Source organism: Xenopus laevis, chromosome 1L (assembly GCF_017654675.1).
Source record: "Xenopus laevis strain J_2021 chromosome 1L, Xenopus_laevis_v10.1, whole genome shotgun sequence".
Taxonomy (NCBI): Eukaryota; Metazoa; Chordata; class Amphibia; order Anura; family Pipidae; genus Xenopus; species Xenopus laevis.
In genome coordinates this window covers 219,596,342-219,615,143 of record NC_054371.1, presented here as the reverse complement: position 1 = coordinate 219,615,143, position 18,802 = coordinate 219,596,342, and the positions used below count along the sequence as shown (strand labels likewise).

Genomic DNA, 18,802 nt, shown 5'->3' with positions numbered 1-18,802 from the left:
CGAGATCTGGCCGACTTTCGGCCAGATCTCGATCGGGGAAGCCCGTCGGGGGCCCCCATACACGGGCCAATAAGCTGCCGACACAGTCTGTCGGCAGCTTTTATCGGCCCGTGTATGGCCACCTTAACTTGCAGTACAGCAATAAAGAGTGATTGAAGTTTATCAGAGCACAAGTCACATGACTTGGGGCAGCTGGGAAATTGACAATATGTCTAGCCCCATGTCAGATTTCAAAATTGAATATAAAATAATTTGTTTGCTCTTTTGAGAAATGGATTTCAGTGCAGAATTCTGCTGGAGCAGCACTATTAACTGATTCATTTTGAAAGAAAATGTTTTTCACATGACAGTATCCCTTTAAGTCTAATACAGCTCATTTTGCCTTGAATATGTATTATAGCTCACTGACTAGAGCAGAGTTTGTGGCAAAGTCAGTTATTTTGTTACATTTTGTCTGTGCTGGAGTCAGTTATTTGAGTGAGCTCTAATACATCTACTAGGAAAGGAGCCCCCTATAAGATATATTGGATCTAACTGTCAATAAATATCTGACACCCAACTGCTGCAAAAAGACAGAATGAAGAGAAACAGATGCTGAGAAAGGGATTGTGAAGATAAACTTGATTATTTCAGAAACTGTACCAAATATTTAATTAATTATATTTAGGAAGTTTCTTATTTCAGTATGAGTAAGTTTAGATTTGATTTTCCTTTTTTGTGATAGTTTCCCTTCAAGTAACGTCCCATTATACTGTATTGGTAGTGCTATGCCTTTGGCATGCCACAGAGAACATGGAGAAAGTATCATAATAGAACATATCTTAGATTCTTTGTCGTGTGCTTAGCATTAGTGATGGGCAAATAAATTCAACAGGTGCAAATTCGCGGGAACTTCCGCATTTTGCCTCTGGCGAATAAATTTGCGGAACTCCTGTGAAAATTCACCGGCGTCACAAAATTTTGGACGTGTCCAAAAAGTCGCTCGCCTCAGATTCGCCACTCGTCAACACTATTCAGACAGCCATTGACTTTAACGCCCTGGCCATAGAATGCTTCACATATGCTATAATGGGCAGGTTACTTTTGAACATAACAGATATGGCCATTGTTGCCAATAACCTATAGCAGTGCTGTCCAAGTTCTGTGGTACCGAGGGCCAAAATTTTACTGGCCTATGTGGAGGAGGGCCGATAATGGAAGTCAGTGTTGGCCACTCCCCTTTTTAAACCACACCCACTGTAAACCACACCCATATTACCACAAGAATTTTTAAGATCGTATCCACATTAACGGTGGTAGCACACCAAAAAACCAAATGGTTGGTGCTCACTGCAGGGAAATCCCTCATCACTCATATGTGAAAAATTGAAGTCATGTTAAAACATACCCTTAAATCCATATGCCTCATCCTCCCCTGTGGATAATACAACAACCCCCCAACAGTAAACACCTTAGGGGCCCTTAACAGCAATTTCCAAATGCTAACAAACCCCTAACAGGCTTACATCCCACAGGTAGAGTAGGGCAAGCAGCACTGAGCAAGCAGAGAATGGCACACACAGGGAGGCAGGACCGGGCCAAGGTATTTTTGCACCCTAGGCAAAGGCTTCAATCAGTGCCCACCCCCCCACCCAGTCCTGCATTACCATTTCCCACCTTACCAGTCATATAGCCCCCTGTACCTGTGCCAGCACCTATCATATTGCCTCCATTTGTACCTATACCAATGGCAGTCAATCCCTCAGATTGCCCCCAGGCCCAAATCTGTACCTGTGCCAGCATAAACCAAAACATCCATCATATTTTTACCCCCAATCTGTACCTTTGCCAGCGGCAACCAAAAGAATCCATCATATTGCCCCAATTTGTATCTGTTCCAGCAGTAGCCAAAAACCCATAATTTTGTCCTCAAACATCTGTGTACCTGTTCCAGCAGCCACCATATTGCCCCATGTACCTGAGCCAGCAGCAGCCAATCCCTTATATTGCCCCCAATCTGTACCTGTGCCAGCATCAGCCAAAAAATCCACACTATTGCCTCCATATATGTACTTGTGCCAGCAGCAGCCAAATATACATCATATCATCTGTTTACCTGTGCAAATAGCAGCCAAGATATTGCCCACAAATATGTACCTGTGCCAGCAGCTGCCAAAAGGGAGCTGGGAGTGATTCTGTCTGGAACAGGGGGTTTATAAAGTTGAAAAACTATTAAAGGCCAAGCAAATAAGGGTTTAAAAAAGAAAGAAATTAAATTCCCCTTAAAATTGTGCCCCGTCCATGATTGCGCCCTAGGTGGCCGCCTACTCTGCCTGCCCCTAGTTCCAGCCCTGCAGGGAGGGAAGGCAGAACAGAGCAGGAGACAGGGAAAGCTATCATTCTAATATGTACTACATACAGTGACACAGTGCTGGTGCCCCATTTTGAATAAGGTGTGAACAGGTGAACAATGTGGGCAGTTTCAGTCTGGGTCTCAGGTAGAACAGTACAGTCTTTAGGATATAAACAATAGAGGTGTCACAAGTGTGAACAATACAGGGGGATCACAGGTGTGATACAGGGGATTACAGTGTGAATTTGAGGTTTCAACAATGCAGGGTACAGTGATACCTTTTAAATTTTACATATGGTAAACAGACAGCATCTGGGGGCCAAAGAAGGGGGGGTCGCGGGCCGCCAGTTGGACAGCCTTGACCAATAGCATGGAGGTCAGGGAAGGGTTATATGCGGAGTTACAACTAATGTCACAGTTTCTAAAGAATATACATACCCCCATATGTAATAAAAGTTTACCCAGAAGCAGTAACCCACAGCAACCAAGATGTTTGCTTTTAAACAGATGAGCAGTAAATGCAACCTGCTGATTGGTTGCTGTGGGTTCCCTCTCCTGGGCAAACTTAGTACCTATTATTACATAACACCTATAGAATCTATACTGGGGACCTAGAAGAATAAAGACTTACATCAAGTGCCTTCTGTGTCTGATCTTTAATAGGATTATCTGGATGCAGGCGTTCATATATCACGGTATCTGCCCCTTTGCAATAAAGGCAGATTCTGCCATCTGGCTCTTTCACTTTTTTACAAGAAAGAAAGGCAAGAAACAAAACAATTTTTATTAAAACAAAAATAACCCAACAGTACAAACATTAATAGGGCTGCTGCATGTATCAGTAGATAAGGCAGCCATAAAGAAAGTATTTGCCTAAAGCCCATAGTTGCCCTTTAAGACATAATGCACACCTATAACTCACCTATTATAGACATTCGTTTTCGGTCACTATTAAAATCCAGGATGGCCAGAACCTCGTAAGTCTTCTCTTGCCCCAGTTCGCTAATTGTTATGGTACTTTGGGTTCTAGATAGGAATACAAAACCAAAATTCCTGGCTGCTGTAGCCAGAGCGCCTTCATCTGGAGATGCAGCCTGGTAGACTAGTTCTCCTGTTGTGTACAAAGAAAAGAAACGAATGTTGAAATTCAGACTAGTAAAGGCCGTTCATGGGGCATATTTTGCATGCATCTCACCGTCTGCCTTCTCTGCCATCACAGTGTGGCACAGAGCGAGTAACTTGAAGAACTCATAAACATCTTTGTCTTTTCCAGACCGTATCTCATCAATCAGATAGTTGTCATGGAATATAAAGCTGGGATCAGCCAATGGATTCCAACTGAAGTCCACTTGCTTTAAAGATAGACAGTGAAAAATATAAAGATGGGATTACATGAGACAGAAAGCTCTGGTGGCTTTGAGATAAATAGACCACATGTCAAAATGCTGTACTTCCAGCCTGTAGCTCAACCAGCCCTGGACAAAATTAAAATCCTTCTCTCAAGCCACCAGTACTTAGATGGTGATTAGATGGTAAACCCTTCATTATAGTCTCAATCACTTTTCCTAATGCAGTACATATCCAGGTAACTTACCTTAGTTTGGTTTGACTTTATTTCATCATCTGTATCGTCTCCTGCAAGGAAATGAAAACTAAATGAAACTACAACTGTTGGGTATATTTATTGCACATCATCAAGGAGATCGGTGACTAAAATGTGGGACAGGGGCTACTAAGCAGCGAGTAATTGGTGTTCTGGGCTGAGATTGTTGACTTGATACAATTCTTGTACCACTCACAAGATTATATACAAATTTCCATAAATTATAAGTATATTAGAAGTCACTGGGAAGTTTTGTGACCATATAAAGGCTCAAGGCTGTAGGTTGAGTTATACAGGGAACTCTGAGTATCACTCATGTATTATAAGGGATAATGTACCCCCTACTGTAAATGATAAGGATATTAGAAGTCACTGAGGGGTTGTTCTGTGACCATATAAAGGCACAAGGCTGCAGGCTGAGTTATACAGGGAACTCGGAGCATCCCTCATTTATTGTAAGGGATAATGTACACTAATGTAAATGATACGGATATTAGAAGTTACTATGGGGTTCTGTGACCATATAAAGGCACAAGGCTGCAGGCTGAGTTATACAGGGGACTCTGAGTATCACTCATGTATTATAAGGGATAATGTACCCCCTACTGTAAATTATAAGGATATTAGAAGTCACTGAGGGGTTCTGTGTACATATAAAGGCTCAAGGCTGCAGGTTGAGTTATACAGGGAACTCCAAGCATCACTCATGTATTATAAGGGATAATGTACCCCCTACTGTAAATTATAAGGATATTAGAAGTCACTGAGGGGTTCTGTGTACATATAAAGGCTCAAGGCTGCAGACTGAGTTATACAGGGAACTCTGAGCATCACTCATTTATTATAAGGGATAATGTACCCCCTACTGTAAATGATAAGGATATTAGAAGTTACTATGGGGTTCTGTGACCATATAAAGGCACAAGGCTGCAGGCTGAGTTATACAGGGAACTCTGAGTATCACACATGTATTATAAGGGATAATGTACCCCCTACTGTAAATGATAAGGATATTAGAAGTCACTGAGGGGTTCTGTGTACATATAAAGGCTCAAGGCTGCAGGTTGAGTTATACAGGGAACTCCAAGCATCACTCATATATTATAAGGGATAATGTACCCTCTACTGTAAATGATAAGGATATTAGAAGTTACTGAGGGGTTCTGTGACCATATAAAGGCACAAGGCTGCAGGCTGAGTTATACAGGGAACTCTGAGTATCACTCATGTATTATAAGGGATAATGTACCTCCTATTGTAAATGATAAGGATATTAGAAGTCACTGAGGGGATGTTCTGTGACCATATAAAGGCACAAGGCTGCAGGCTGAGTTATACAGGGAACTCTGAGTATCACTCATGTATTATAAGGGATAATATACCCCTTACTGTAAATTACCAATACATAGGTAAAAGATGGAAGCACTCCTGATTTGAATTTGTGACTTAACATTCTTGCCTTATGACAGTTATGGGATAAATCTACAGAAATCTACAGAATAACCTACCATAAGTGGTGCCATTAATTGTGCATTTTTTAAAAGTCATAATGTTCTGTGTCAACGTCCCAGTCTTATCAGAGAAGATATATTCGATCTGACCGAGCTGTTCATTTAGAGTTGTAGTCCTGGCTTTGGCTGGCGTATCCTTTGCACTGAAGTACATCTGAAGGTCCCAGTTGATAAAGTAACTTTGACCCAAACGAATAACTTCAACGCTATATATTTAGAAGGAATGATCAAAAGAATTAGTTCTTTTTGGCAAAATTATAAAATGCATTTGCTCAACTGTTGTTTCCAGATTTTGGAAAGGCACTATGAGGGCTAATACGTTGCTAAATGGAAGTCGGTTGCAAGAGCAGACCTACTGCTAAAGGGAGTACTATAGGGTTTGGACCTGTCTGGAGGGGCTCCAATTAAATGCAGGACATTTAATTTAAAAAGCTTTTATTAGAACATATGGCTCACGACCTGTAACAGAGCAACATTTCAGGCATGTTCTCGGCCCTTTATCAAGCTCTGTCTGGAGGAGCTGCAGGATGGATCTTCTTAACTTAATGCAATTCCCTTCCCATAGGAATCCCAGCATTCTTGCATCAATTTGCTTTATGTTGAGTTTCAGCCAGTATTTTTACTAATCAGGGCTGATAAAGGGCAAGGTCTTACCTTACATAAAGAGAAATGGGTACCATGGTGTTCAGTACAATGATGTAACCCCAAAAGGCAAGAAATCCTCGATATGAGGGAGAATAGTCTTTCCCATCATAAAGATACCAGGAAACATTAGAGGCACCTAGTTCTCCTTCCCAAAATGTTTGTCCTATGGCAAGTACAGAAGCAGCCAAGATAAGAAGTACAAATATCTATTGCAAAAACAAACAAAAAAAAAAGATAAATATGTAAATGTAAAAGAAATGCTTAACATAGCTAGAGGTATGGCATTTAAAAGGCATGCTCTATAATTTGGGGCTTTCCAAATAGAGATCCATAAGTCAGTTTTAGGAGTGCCCCGCCAGGCTTACTGAGCGCTCTATAGACTTTGTCATGACACTATTATTCTTACATTTCTGTTCACTATATGAAAAAAGCTGTAGATGTTAAATATGAAGTTTGACTAAAACAGTTTCCATATTAAAGTAACAATATGAAGACATAAATAAAAGCACTGTAACTGGTTTCATGAAATATAGGTAGAAAATGAAAAGGCTGAGAATTCTTCATTCATCATTAGATGGCTAATTACCGTGTACACCATGCAGTTCATTAGATAGTCAATTTTTGTTCTCTTTAATGTGGTTTTCCCACTGTTTCTCATAATCTTGGTATCAGCACCTACAAAAGAAATGTATCCACAGTTTATTAAACTAATCACTAACAAGTTATTCATGCTGTTCAATGTGTCTAAAGGTGCCCCCCCCCCAAAGAATAATCTTAAATATTAAATTTACCAGCAAATAAGACCAGTCCATGACAGTACTCTGTATTTCGGATAGTGCAACCTCGAAGTAGAATTTTATCAGCATCAAGACCAAAACTATTGCCTCTCCAGAACAATGTCCCAACAAACTTATCCAAACGATTATTTGGTTCCTCGCACTCCACCAAACCTAATGCAAAACAGATGTTGTCCAGTCATTTCTTGGATCAATTTTGTTTTGTTTTTACATTTGTTTTCTTTCTTATAGTGGAACGACAAATGTCAAGTCTGGCAAAATGAACAGCAACGGATGATTTTGTCTCAAATTCATCATATTGGCAGGTTAAAAACTAGAAAAAAAAGTGCAAACACGCTTGAAAAAGCAACAAGAGAAATATTACATTTGTTTTGAGGGTTTACTTTGTGTGCAGATCAAAGTGTTAAATTGGCAGAAAGTATTTCAACACTATTCTATGGGATGTTAGAGCACAGCAGCAGCACTCAACTCTAACACCTCTCTGTTGTTGAAATTCCAAATGGGGGAGGGATTAATGATTCAAGATATATTTTCTGCTCTAAAATAAAGAATCAGGGCAGCCATCAGGGGGGGACAGGGGGGAGAGTTGTAGGGGGCCCAAGGGTAAGGGGGGCCCGGCCACGTCATACTTACTTGATTAGCCGGGCCCCCCATCTTTCTGAGAGTTGCTGACTTTGGGATGGCATGGGTGTTTAAGGGGCCCTGGCCACCAATTTTCTCATAATGTGGAGGGGGGCCCTGGCCACCAATATTTTTTAATGGGGGTCCTGGCCACAAATGTTTTTTTATGGGGGGCCCTGACCACCAATATCTTTTTATTTTTTATTAACATGTGGGAACCCTAGCCACCAATATTTTTTTTGTTTTTTTTACTGTGTGGTGGGGTGTGGACCTGTGGAGTGGGGAGGGCGGACCTGTAGGTGGGGCTTGCGGTGGGTGCAGCCCAGGGGGCCCAGGAAATTTTGTCGTATGGGGCCCTGCGATTTCTGATGGCTGTTCTGTAAAGAATATATATATTTTTATAAATGGCAATGTTTCTTTAAAGAACTGGCTAGTAAGCATTTGAGGTGGTTTGATTAACTACTTGGTCATGCTTGACTATCCTCCCAACAATCTGCTTTTATTCCAAGGGAACATCCCTTCAGGGCCTCAAGCTGAATTTTATTCCAAAGTGAATGCGGATTGAAGCCATGAAAGCAGCAACACGTTTCTCACTCATTCATTCAGTATTCCATTCCCTGCAGAACCAACCGTCTTTATCAGCTTTTACATCTAGTTTCTATACATTTATAATAAGAGACTTGACCCTTTGCTTCCCTAAAATAGGACCCTCCCCATCACTATAAAAGTTATGGGTTATATGGATAAGTAAAATTTTGGGGGGTTGAAATTATTGAAATTGCTTAACCTGACGATTCAGGAAAAATGACAACATTAGATCGAAAAACCTAAATTAACGAATTTGGCTACCTATGCAACCTAGAAATGTTCCTGAAATTCGGCTCCTAGCATAGGCTATAGTAGGGGGTTCTCCATTTATTTCAACAAGTAACCCCATTCAGGCCTTTACTGTAACATAACTACCTATCCTCAAATTGAAATTACATCTGTAGGAGGCTGCTATATTTAGGGTCTCATTTGGACCCATAAAATACAATACAAATGTACAACTAAATAAACTATTACCGTCAAACCCTGCCAGGTCTCCTTCGCCTTGGAGATATTCGTCGGTTGCTTCCAGCGACATTTTGAATTTCAAGTTTGTTTCCCTTGAAAGATAAGCAGAATGATTAGTTTTTCATTGTCGATTTATGTGTTGCCCACCCTCCCTCCTCCCCCCTGGCCTACCCGTCCCGCTGGGCAAATGCCCCTAACTTGTTACCCTTCTGCGCAGGTGCAGTCCAGGGAGTTCACAGACGACATCTTCTTCCACGCGATCTTCTTCCTGCTTTGAACGGCGTTTTGGCGCATGCGCAGTAGTATCATTTCGCCGGTACGGATCTACTGCGCATGTGCCAAAAGTCACTTGCATGCGCAGTAGATCGTACCGGCGAAATGATCCTACTGCGCATGCGCCGGTCAAAGCAGGAAGAAGATCGCGTGGAAGAAGATGTCGTCGGTGAACTCCCTGGACTGGACCTGCGCAGAAGGGTAACAAGTTAGGGGCATTTGCCCAGCAGGGAGGGTAGGCCAGGGGGAGGAGGGAGGGTAACAAATGGGAGGGGGGGTGGGGGGTTTGCGCAGACTAGGTTTACTTCCCCTTTAAGGATCAGGGCACACAGGCTGCTTCGGGGAGATCCGTTGCCCGGCGACAAAGCTCTTCTTCTTCAGGGGGACTAATCTCAGGGGGACTAATCTCCCCGAACTGCCTCCCCTGCCTTCCCGCCGGCAGGATGGCACTGGGAAAGATTTGTTTTCCCGAAGTCGCCCATAGTTGCCTCACAAGGAAACTTCAGGCAACTTCGGAAAACAAATTGCTCCGAGTGCCATCTGCCACAATATGTAAATATAAAAGAGAAGATTTGTTGCCGGGCAACTAATCTCCCCGAATCTGCCTGTGTGCCCTGACCATTAAAGGGGTTGTTCAGCTTTGAGTTAACTTTTAGTATGATTTAGAAAGTGCTATTGAAATGGTCATGCAGCTATATCATATGATTATTATCCATGGAAGTAAGTAAACGTACCCGTCCAGCTCTGCCGTCTCTACATAGCACAAGCTATTGGGCTCTGAGCTTGAAAGTAACAGTACATCTGCCTGTAAGAGAACATACAATAAAGGTTGTAAATTACCAAGAATCTCCATGAGAGGTCAGAATTCCAATCTAAACAAGGCGCTGGGTAAGATGATTTGGATCTGGGCACCCAAACATCACAGAGATGCAGGGCATGAATTTTAGCTCCTGCAGAAAAGGTTATCACTTACGTTTATTATGGCCTTTAGCCAGACTCATTTATGAAGTGAATTGGCATGAGAATCTTCCCACTGGATAGCAGCAAATAAGCCATCATGCAACTATTTAATTATTATTATTATTATATATAATTATTAAAATGATTAGGTTGCAAACCCTTCCTGCTGTTGAAACAACAATTCCCAGCATCCTGTGCTTTAATGGGGTGGTTCACCTTTAAGTTAACGTTTAGCATGTTATAGAGTGGCCAGTTCTAAGTAACTTTTCAATTGGTCTTTGCTATTTATTTTTTATTGTTTTTAAATTTATTTGCCTTCTTCTGACTTGACTTTTTCCAGCTTTCAAATGGGGTCACTGTGACTGACCCAATTCTACTTTTTATTACACATTTTTCTATTCAGGTCCTCTATTCATATTCCAGTCTCTTATTCAAATCAGGGCATGGTTTCTAGGGTAATTTGCACCTTAGCAACCAGATTGCTGAAACTGCAAACTGGATAGCTGCTGAATAAAAAGCTAAATAACTCCGTAATGAAAGCCAGTTGCAAATTGTCTCAGAATATCACTCTCTACATCATACTAAAAGTTAACTCAAAGATGAACAACCCCTTTAATGTAGAGTTTAGTGTTGCTGTGAGTCCAAATGAAGATATTCCCGATATGCGCCTATTCAGCTAATAAGTATTTTTATATTCAAGTATTGGTGTAGCAAGTATGATGCCTGTCTGTAACGGGATAATACTCTGTATTAACTTAATTCCATTGTATATTTTTAGTTTAAGTGAATATTTGTTTTAAGTATAAAACACACAGTTTGAACCGCTGCTTTTTAAAGGTATCAGAGCCATATTAACGTTTATTTAACAAGATGTTACTTTCTTTAAGCCTGAGATATCGTGGAGGTAGGGATCTAGGGGTAAGGCACTCAAAGTATTGTCTGCCTTAGTACTCTGCCTTAGCTATTGCAAGTGACGAGTGGCAGGTGAAAATGTACATCTTTATTTAAAGGTATACTGTTGAGGGAACATTTTTCTTTTTCTTCTAAATGCTCAGTTAATAGTGCTGCTCCAGCAGAATTCTACACTGAAATCCGTTTTTTAAAAGAGCAAACTGATTTCTTTATATTTAATTTTGAAAATTTGGCATGGGGCTAGACATAATGTCAGTTTCTCAGATGCCCCCAGTCATGTGACTTGTGCTCTGATAAACTTCAGTCACTCTTTACTGCTGCACTGCAAGTTGGAGTGATATCACCCCCTCCCAGCAACAGAACAATGGAAGGTAACCAGATCCCTGGTAGACATAACAGCACTCAATAGTAAAAACCCATGTCCCTCTGCGACCCCATTTAGTTACATTGAGTAGGAGAAACAATAGCCGGTCAGAAAGCAGTTCCATAGTGCAGCACTGGCTCTTTCTGAAAGCACATGAGCAGGCAAAATGACCTGAGATGGCGCCTACACATCAATATTACAACTAAAAAAAATACTACTCGGTCGTCCGACTGGTCAGAAAATGACCAGCAGGTGGCGCTGTTGTAACAAAATTCATTCATGTTAACAGTACATGTATCCTTTAATATCTTGTAATTAAAAAAATAAATAAATAATGAATGTACATTGCAAAAGTACTATAAATAGCACCCTCATTCCTTTTATAGTCACATATTTTTAAGGTTTACTTATCCTTTAAATGAAATCTCAGTGATGTACAGAAAAGTACAAACATTGTAATAAATAAGTATAAATATACAGAGGCTATGAGGGAAGAGACATAATAGGAAGGGATTTGGGAACAGTAAAGGAGCAGCAAAATAGAAAGGTTTAAGACCTTACTCTAGAATATGGTCCTGCAATTATAAATTATTAATATTCAAGTAGTTATTGGGATCAAACACACACGTCATACTCACTGGAATAAATTCATTTTTTTTAATACGTATGATATCTCCAACACGAATATGTTTCCACTTTGTCTTCTTAAATCTAGAAGAGGATAAAAAGGGTTTTGTCTGTAGATGTTTCATTCATTACTCCAAAAATAAGATTCCTCATGTTAATTCAGGTGTGGGAGAGGTTATCCAGAATGCTTGGACCTGGGGTGTTCCAGATAAGGGATCCTTGTTATTTGGATCACCCTAACTTAAGGATACTGACACTAAAAAACTACTTTTTAAAATATGAAAGTATATTAAAAGTTACCTATGGGTCATGTTGATTGTTTTTTGCAGAGAGGTTTGTTTGTGTAAGTAATTGGTAGTTGGTGGTTTCTAATGCTAACGGACTCCTGCTGCACAAATATGGCAGCCGCCTTATACAGGAACATCAGGCTGGTAATTTCAAAGCATTGAGCAAATACTTTATGGCAAAGTTATAAGTAGCTTTCAAAGGCAATCTTATGAGATATGTAAAAAGAGAGTTTAATTTCTGGTGTTAGTATCTCTTTAAGTTTGCTAAAAATCATTTAAAAAGGGGTGGTTGACCTTTAGGTTAACTTTTAGTATGCTACAGAATGGCTAAGTAACTTTCAATTGGCCTTCATGTTTTCTTTTTTTTTTTTTTTTATAGTTTATTAATTATTTGCCTTCTTCTTCTGACTGTTAACCATTTTCAAATGACCCCATCTAAAAAAAAAGGCTACACATTTATTTTTCATCTTTCTAGTCCATGCCCTTTCATATTCCAGTCTCTTATTTAAATAAATTTATGGTTGCTAGGGTAATTTGGACCCTAGCAACCAGAATGCCAAAATTGCAGCTGGAAAGCTGCTGCATAAAAAAAGCTAAATAACTGATTTAATATAAATATAATAAAAACAGAATTGTCTCAGAATATCACTCTACATCATACTAAAAGTTAATTTAAAGGTGAACAACCGCTTTTAGTAAACCCAATAGGATTGTTTTGCCACCAATATGGATTTTTTGCAGATTAGTTAGGAACACGTACAAACTGCTGTTTTACTATTACAAAGAAAAACGAAATCATTTTTTAAAATGTCGAATTATGTAATTAATTACTGATGGCCTTCCCATAATTTCGGAGATTTATAGATGACGTGTTTGCTCATAAAGGGTCCCATACATGAAATTTACTGTTTTTAATTAATTTTTGTATAGTTTTCTGCTATTTTATATATATTCTAAAACATGACATTTAAAAACTTCCATAGTTTGGTTTGTGTTTCCTTAACAAAGGGATTTAGATGTGTGACAATGAGCTCTAATAAAGCTACTCGGAATCTCAGCCGTAAAGCAAGCTACGACTGCAGATTCTTTTTTCTTTTTAATCAAGCACTGATTTGCTCTATTGAACAACATTACACATTACTGTATCTTCAGTGGCAAATATATTCTAAAAATCAAGTATATATAGATATGAGAAACAGAGAAAGTAAACCTTTTGTTACCTTCCATCCGTGATAACTTCAGAAGGGCGATTGTTTATTTCATTGTCCATTTTATGCCGGGCCTTTAAAGGAAAGGGGAGACAAGGTACAATTTTCCTCTCAATGTTTCAGTACAAATGATAACATAAGACTTTGGGAAAAGTACAAAAGAGAAGAAAGTAATTGTCCACATAAGACTGCCCATAAGTCTATGCCACACTTTGCCGGCAGAGAAAGCGCAACATGTGGCATAACCCTTAGGGCAGAGACACGCACTGGTATCTTGGGAGATTAGTCATCCAGCGACAAATCGCTTCTTCTTCGGGCGACTAATCTGCCCAAACTGCCTAGAATGTAAATCGCCAGCGGGATAGCACTTGGATTGATTCGGCTTTCCGAAGTCGCCTAAAGTTTCCTCATGAGGCAATTTCGGACGACTTCGGAAAACGAAGTCGATTTACAATCTAGCCAGCAGGAAGGCAGTTGGGGAGATTAGTCGCCCGAAGAAGAAACGATTTGTCGCTGGATGACTAATCAGCCAAAATAGCAGCATGTGTCCCTGCCCTTAATGGGGTGGTTCACCTTCAAGTTAACTTTTATTGTTATAGAATGGCTTATTCTAAGCAACTAATCAATTGGTCTTCATTTTTTTTTTTTTTTAATAGTTTTTTAATTATATGCGTTTTTCTCCTGACTCTTTCTAACTTTCAGTTGGGGGTCACTGACCCCATTTAAACACAAAGGCTACAAATGTATTGTTACTGCTACTTTTTATTACTCATCTTTAAGAGCCTCTAGTATTCGTATTCAAGAAACACAAATAATAAAAAAAAAATTAAAACCAATTGCAATTATTATTCCCTTCTTCATACTAAAAGGTAACTCAAAGGTGAACAAACCCCTTTAATGGCGGAAGGGCCTGGGGCAAAACTACAAGACTGATCCCAATACTGGGCTTCTTCTGGCTGCAACAGATCCTCATATTCTTTGCTTTGAACTCAAACCAATGCTCTTCAAGTTCAAAAGAATTCTTACAATGTCATCCACGAGATCTTTGATAGCAGTTATCCCCAGCATCAGCAGCAGAGGAATAAAGGTGGTATACCATGTGACGGTGGATATTTGAGGAATAGCCTGAAATATAATTTAAAAAGCCTTATAAATATTAGCATATCATACTATAAACCACATATATTCACTGATAATATGCACAATGGCGACATGCTGAAAATGGTAATTTTGGGCATTAGGAAGGACCTTTTTTAACTTAAAACTAGGCAGTGAAGAACTAAACGTAATAGATACGGATGCACTGAATCCACTATTTGGGATTCGGCCGAATCCCTGAATCCTTCATGAAAGATTTGGCTGAATACCAAACCTAATCCGAATCTTAACTTGCATATGCAAATATACAAATTAGAGACAGGAAGGGAAAATGGGGGGAAAAAATGGACTTCCTTGAGTTGCGACAAAAAGCTGCATGATTTCCCTTCCCGCCCCTAATTTGCATATGCAAATTAGTATTCAATTCGGTTTGGCCAGGCACAAGGTTTCAGCGAAGGGCGAATCCAGGCAAAATCCATAACTAAATCCTGGCTTTGGTGCATCCCTATTAATAGATGTGACTTCTTTCAGCTTCAGCTACAAAATTAGCTAAAAATGCACTTTCAACAAATTATTATTATTTATGACATGTAGAACATATTGAGCAGCGCTGTAAAATAAATGTGTTTATACAGAGAACATACAGCATTACATACCTAGCGACCAGTAAACAATACAAAAGGTGAAGAAGACCCTGCACAAAAGAGCTTACAATCTATAAGAGGAAGGACATGAAAAGACAAGTCCACTATCAGGATCCCATGAGGCAGCCAACATGATTGAACCACGAGTAATGATGGGCGAATAAATTCACCAGACACAAATTTCGCTGAAGTGAATTAATTTGCGGAATTGCAGCGACAGTTTGCTGCCGAAAAATCCACTGTATCAAAAAAACAAAAAATCAAAATTTCCGCCGCATGAAAATTGTCGCTCGTCAAAATTATTCGGACACCCATTGACTTGCATTTGGACAAAAATAGTCATGCGTATAAAAATTGTCACTCGCGTTACTCGTCAAAATTATTTTGACAATGCGTTTTTGCAAATTTTACACCTTTTCATGAATTTAAATTTAAAATTTGCGAAATATGAGGGAAAGTGAAATGGCACAGATTCGCCCATCACTACCTTCACTAGTCTTCATCATTACAGCACCATGATCGGAAGACTTGATAAGGAATTATTTACCTGAAGGATGAGTAACACCAAGAAATAAGCATTGGCAGCTCTTTTGAATTGTTCATATAAATTAACTGGCAGGAAGGTGATCGGGTTGTATTTGTAGGTCTTGATTTCATTTCCCTGTCGGGAAGAAAATGGAAAAAATATCACGTAAATGAATTTGTGGAGAGATCTTAAAAAAAATAACAGGATTTGCTGCTAACATAACCCTTGATTTTTTTTTTCGATGGCTGAAATATTAAGTATTTAATATAATATTGTTTTGCTTTATAATCTCAGTTCATGAAGAAGTGTTACTGGCTCTTGCCTGCAGTTTCAGCTTTGCAGAATTATTGCCTGTCCCTTCCTTATCTCCTACAATTTAGTAATTCCATTCCTGAAAAAAAACCATTAATGAGAATGGCCTTGACACAAAACTGGGTATAACCTGATGTAATTGGGAATTAATGAGAGAGAGAGAGAGAGAGAGAGAGAGAGAGAGAGAGAGAGAGAGAGAGAGAGAGAGAGAGAGAGAGAGAGAGAGAGAGAGAGAGAGAGAGAGAGAGAGAGAGAGAGAGAGAGAGAGAGAGAGAGAGAGAGAGAGAGAGAGAGAGAGAAATATATTATACATACTGCATATTTGCTTTTCTTAAGGCAAAAGTAAACTTTCTTCTTGAATTGTGGCTGGTCGTAGAAATTCCGATCATTTGCTTTTACTTGCCAGGTACATTCTGAAATATGGAGGAAAACAAATTTGAAAGATATATAAGCAAAAAGACTACAGGTATGGGAGCTATTATCCAAAATCTGGTCTGGTCTGGATTACCATAGATTAAAGGGGTTGTTCACTGTTGAGTTAACTGTTAGTATGGTGAATAGAGGTATATTCAGAGACAATTTGCAATTGGTTTCCTTTTTTTTTTTTATTTGTGGTTTCTGAGTTAAGCTTTTTATTCACTAGCTTTCCAGTTTACAATTTCAGTAATCTGGTTGCTAGGGTCCAAATCATCAAAGCAAAACTTCATTGATTGGAATAAGAGACTGGAATATAAATAGGAGAGGAGCTGAATAGAAAGATGAGTAATAAAAAGTAGCAATAACAATAAATGTGTAGCCTTACAGAGTATTTGTTTTTTAGATGGGGTCAATGGCCCCCATTTGAAAGCTGAAAAGAGTCAGAAGAAGAAGGCAAATATGAAAAGTTGCCTAGAATTGGCCATTCTATAGCATACTAAAAGTTAAACTGAAGGTGAACCACCCCTTTAAGTCTACAAAATATCGAATAGCATATATGCCCCCAAGTTGGGAGCAAGTACAAAGTAGTTTTCATATTACAGAGAAAAAGGAAGGAATTGCAAAAAAAAAAATTGTATAAAATGGATTATCGGAGATGGTTTTGTAAATCAGAGCTTTTTGGATTTTGGATATCCAAATAAGAGATCTCGTACCTGTAGAAATATTTAACGGTTACTTAATTGGAGTGGGGTTGCTCTGTGTGGATAGGGAGGATAGGGACATTGGGGAAGAAGCTTTGTGGGTATGAAGATGGGAAGTTACTAAGAGAAAGGGGAACTTGAGAGAAAATGTGTAGAGTTTGAGCAAAGAGCTGCATGGGGAAAATGGAGAAAAATGGCGGTACAAGGAACAGCATGGAAATGAATGAGGGAGAGAAAGCTGTGAGGTTATGGAGATTGGTGGGGATGTGGAAGGTATGGGAGGTTGGGGAGGAGCTGGGAAACTGAAGAAGAAGGCCCAGATGAGTAAATAAGATGCAAGGGACCAAAGATTTTAGGAATGGAGTGTAGGAGACCACAAGGAGATTGCTAAAGGAGCTGTACACTAGGTAGAATGGGGGAACCGCACAGGGATAAGGGTATGAGCTTTAAGAGCACATAAATTGGGGAGCAAGAGGAGAGACCTGTATTAAAATCATGGAAGGAGTAGTAAGGGCTTTAAGAGGGGTTTCAAAAATATATTTAAACACCAATATGATTAGACCTCAACACAGAATCCTACAGAGGTCGGACTGTTGGGCAGTTACTATTTAGTACAGGTATTGGACCATCCAGAATGCTGGGGACCTGGGGTTTTCAGGATAAAGGATCTTTCTGTAATTTTGACCATACATGTAAACATTGACTAATCCCAAAACAATTGTTTTGCCTCCAATGAGGCAAGAACAAGGTACTGTTTTATTATTAACAGAGAAAGGAAATCATTTTTAAACATTTGATTACATGGATAAAATGGAGTCTATGGGAAATGGCCTTTCCATAATTCGGAGCTTTCTGGATAACGGGTCTCGGGATAATAGATGAAAAGATGAATATTATCAAATGACTAAACAGCATGGGACTGAAGAACATATCCACCCTGAAATCGAAATAACAAAATCAATACATAATAATTTGCCTTTTTCGCCTTAATTTCTTGTTGCCTTAGCTTGCAGCTAAATGGACCAAGCTAGGACCTCACCTGCACTTTTGTTATACAAAGATTTGTCTCTATCTTACCAAAAATGTATCCTCTGTTTACCTGAATTTACAAACAAAAATCTCCACTTCTCAAAAATACCCTTCGAGCACAACCTTTTAGGTTTAGGGTATAAATGGTTAGGACACTGAAATAAGTGTGTATAATATAATGTAAGTTATACAAAGTTGTAGATGTAATGTAGCAGGAATGGTCTGAACACAATAAAGGCCGTCCTGTCCCTGCCAGTCTAGTGGGTATTTGCCTGAATAATTCATTGAATGCCAGTTAGCCATGTAATGCTGTCAGTGCTTCTTTCAGAGGAAAAGTTTGGCACAAGGACGGCTGTGTATCACATGACTAAATCAATCAATATTTTACTCTACTAATGGGAAAGAACATCACCTGTAATTAAATCATTTGAATTAGGTGCTCGGTCCTTTAATCCAGGAATAAAAGCCTTTAACGGGTCATGACCCCATTGTTCCCATCCTTTACAACTGCAATCCACAGCCTGATGCTCTGTTGACCTTTACTAAGACAGAGATTAGCTAAAAATGATAAGGTTTCAGAAAAGTGGAACCTGAAAAATTTCTGTTTACAACCGGATTCCTTATGACGTGATTATGGCTTATTGGGCAGTCTATACAGTTTTTGGAATGCATGTAAAATGTTATTATTCTGAAAATTCATTTAGTGAGCAAGGGATGAAGTCTTGTGATGTTGCTTTGCTTAGAAAATAAAGTTAGTGAGCAGCAAAAATCCATCTGTTGTGTTAACTAGTTCATTCTAAGAAGGGATGCACCAAACCCTGCTTCTCGGGGTATAGGTGGATTCCAAAATCCAGGGGTACGGGCAAATCCCCGAATCCA

At 39.4% G+C, this 18,802-nt stretch overlaps 1 protein-coding gene across 1 annotated transcript in view; it reads right to left on the bottom strand.

Annotated features, from left to right (window-relative positions):
* Positions 1-18,802, bottom strand: part of atp8b1.L (ATPase phospholipid transporting 8B1 L homeolog) — a 63,815-nt gene that overhangs the window by 21,286 nt on the left and 23,727 nt on the right. The window contains exons 3-17 of the mRNA XM_041570029.1: positions 16,092-16,189; positions 15,486-15,599; positions 14,223-14,321; positions 13,209-13,270; positions 11,713-11,785; positions 9,573-9,643; positions 8,575-8,657; positions 6,883-7,041; positions 6,678-6,766; positions 6,101-6,297; positions 5,444-5,652; positions 3,927-3,967; positions 3,528-3,684; positions 3,255-3,443; positions 2,964-3,076 (exon numbers count right to left, since the gene is read on the bottom strand). Coding sequence (XP_041425963.1) covers positions 2,964-3,076; positions 3,255-3,443; positions 3,528-3,684; positions 3,927-3,967; positions 5,444-5,652; positions 6,101-6,297; positions 6,678-6,766; positions 6,883-7,041; positions 8,575-8,657; positions 9,573-9,643; positions 11,713-11,785; positions 13,209-13,270; positions 14,223-14,321; positions 15,486-15,599; positions 16,092-16,189 — 1,754 coding nt within the window. The remainder of the gene's footprint in view (positions 1-2,963; positions 3,077-3,254; positions 3,444-3,527; positions 3,685-3,926; positions 3,968-5,443; positions 5,653-6,100; positions 6,298-6,677; positions 6,767-6,882; positions 7,042-8,574; positions 8,658-9,572; positions 9,644-11,712; positions 11,786-13,208; positions 13,271-14,222; positions 14,322-15,485; positions 15,600-16,091; positions 16,190-18,802) is intronic.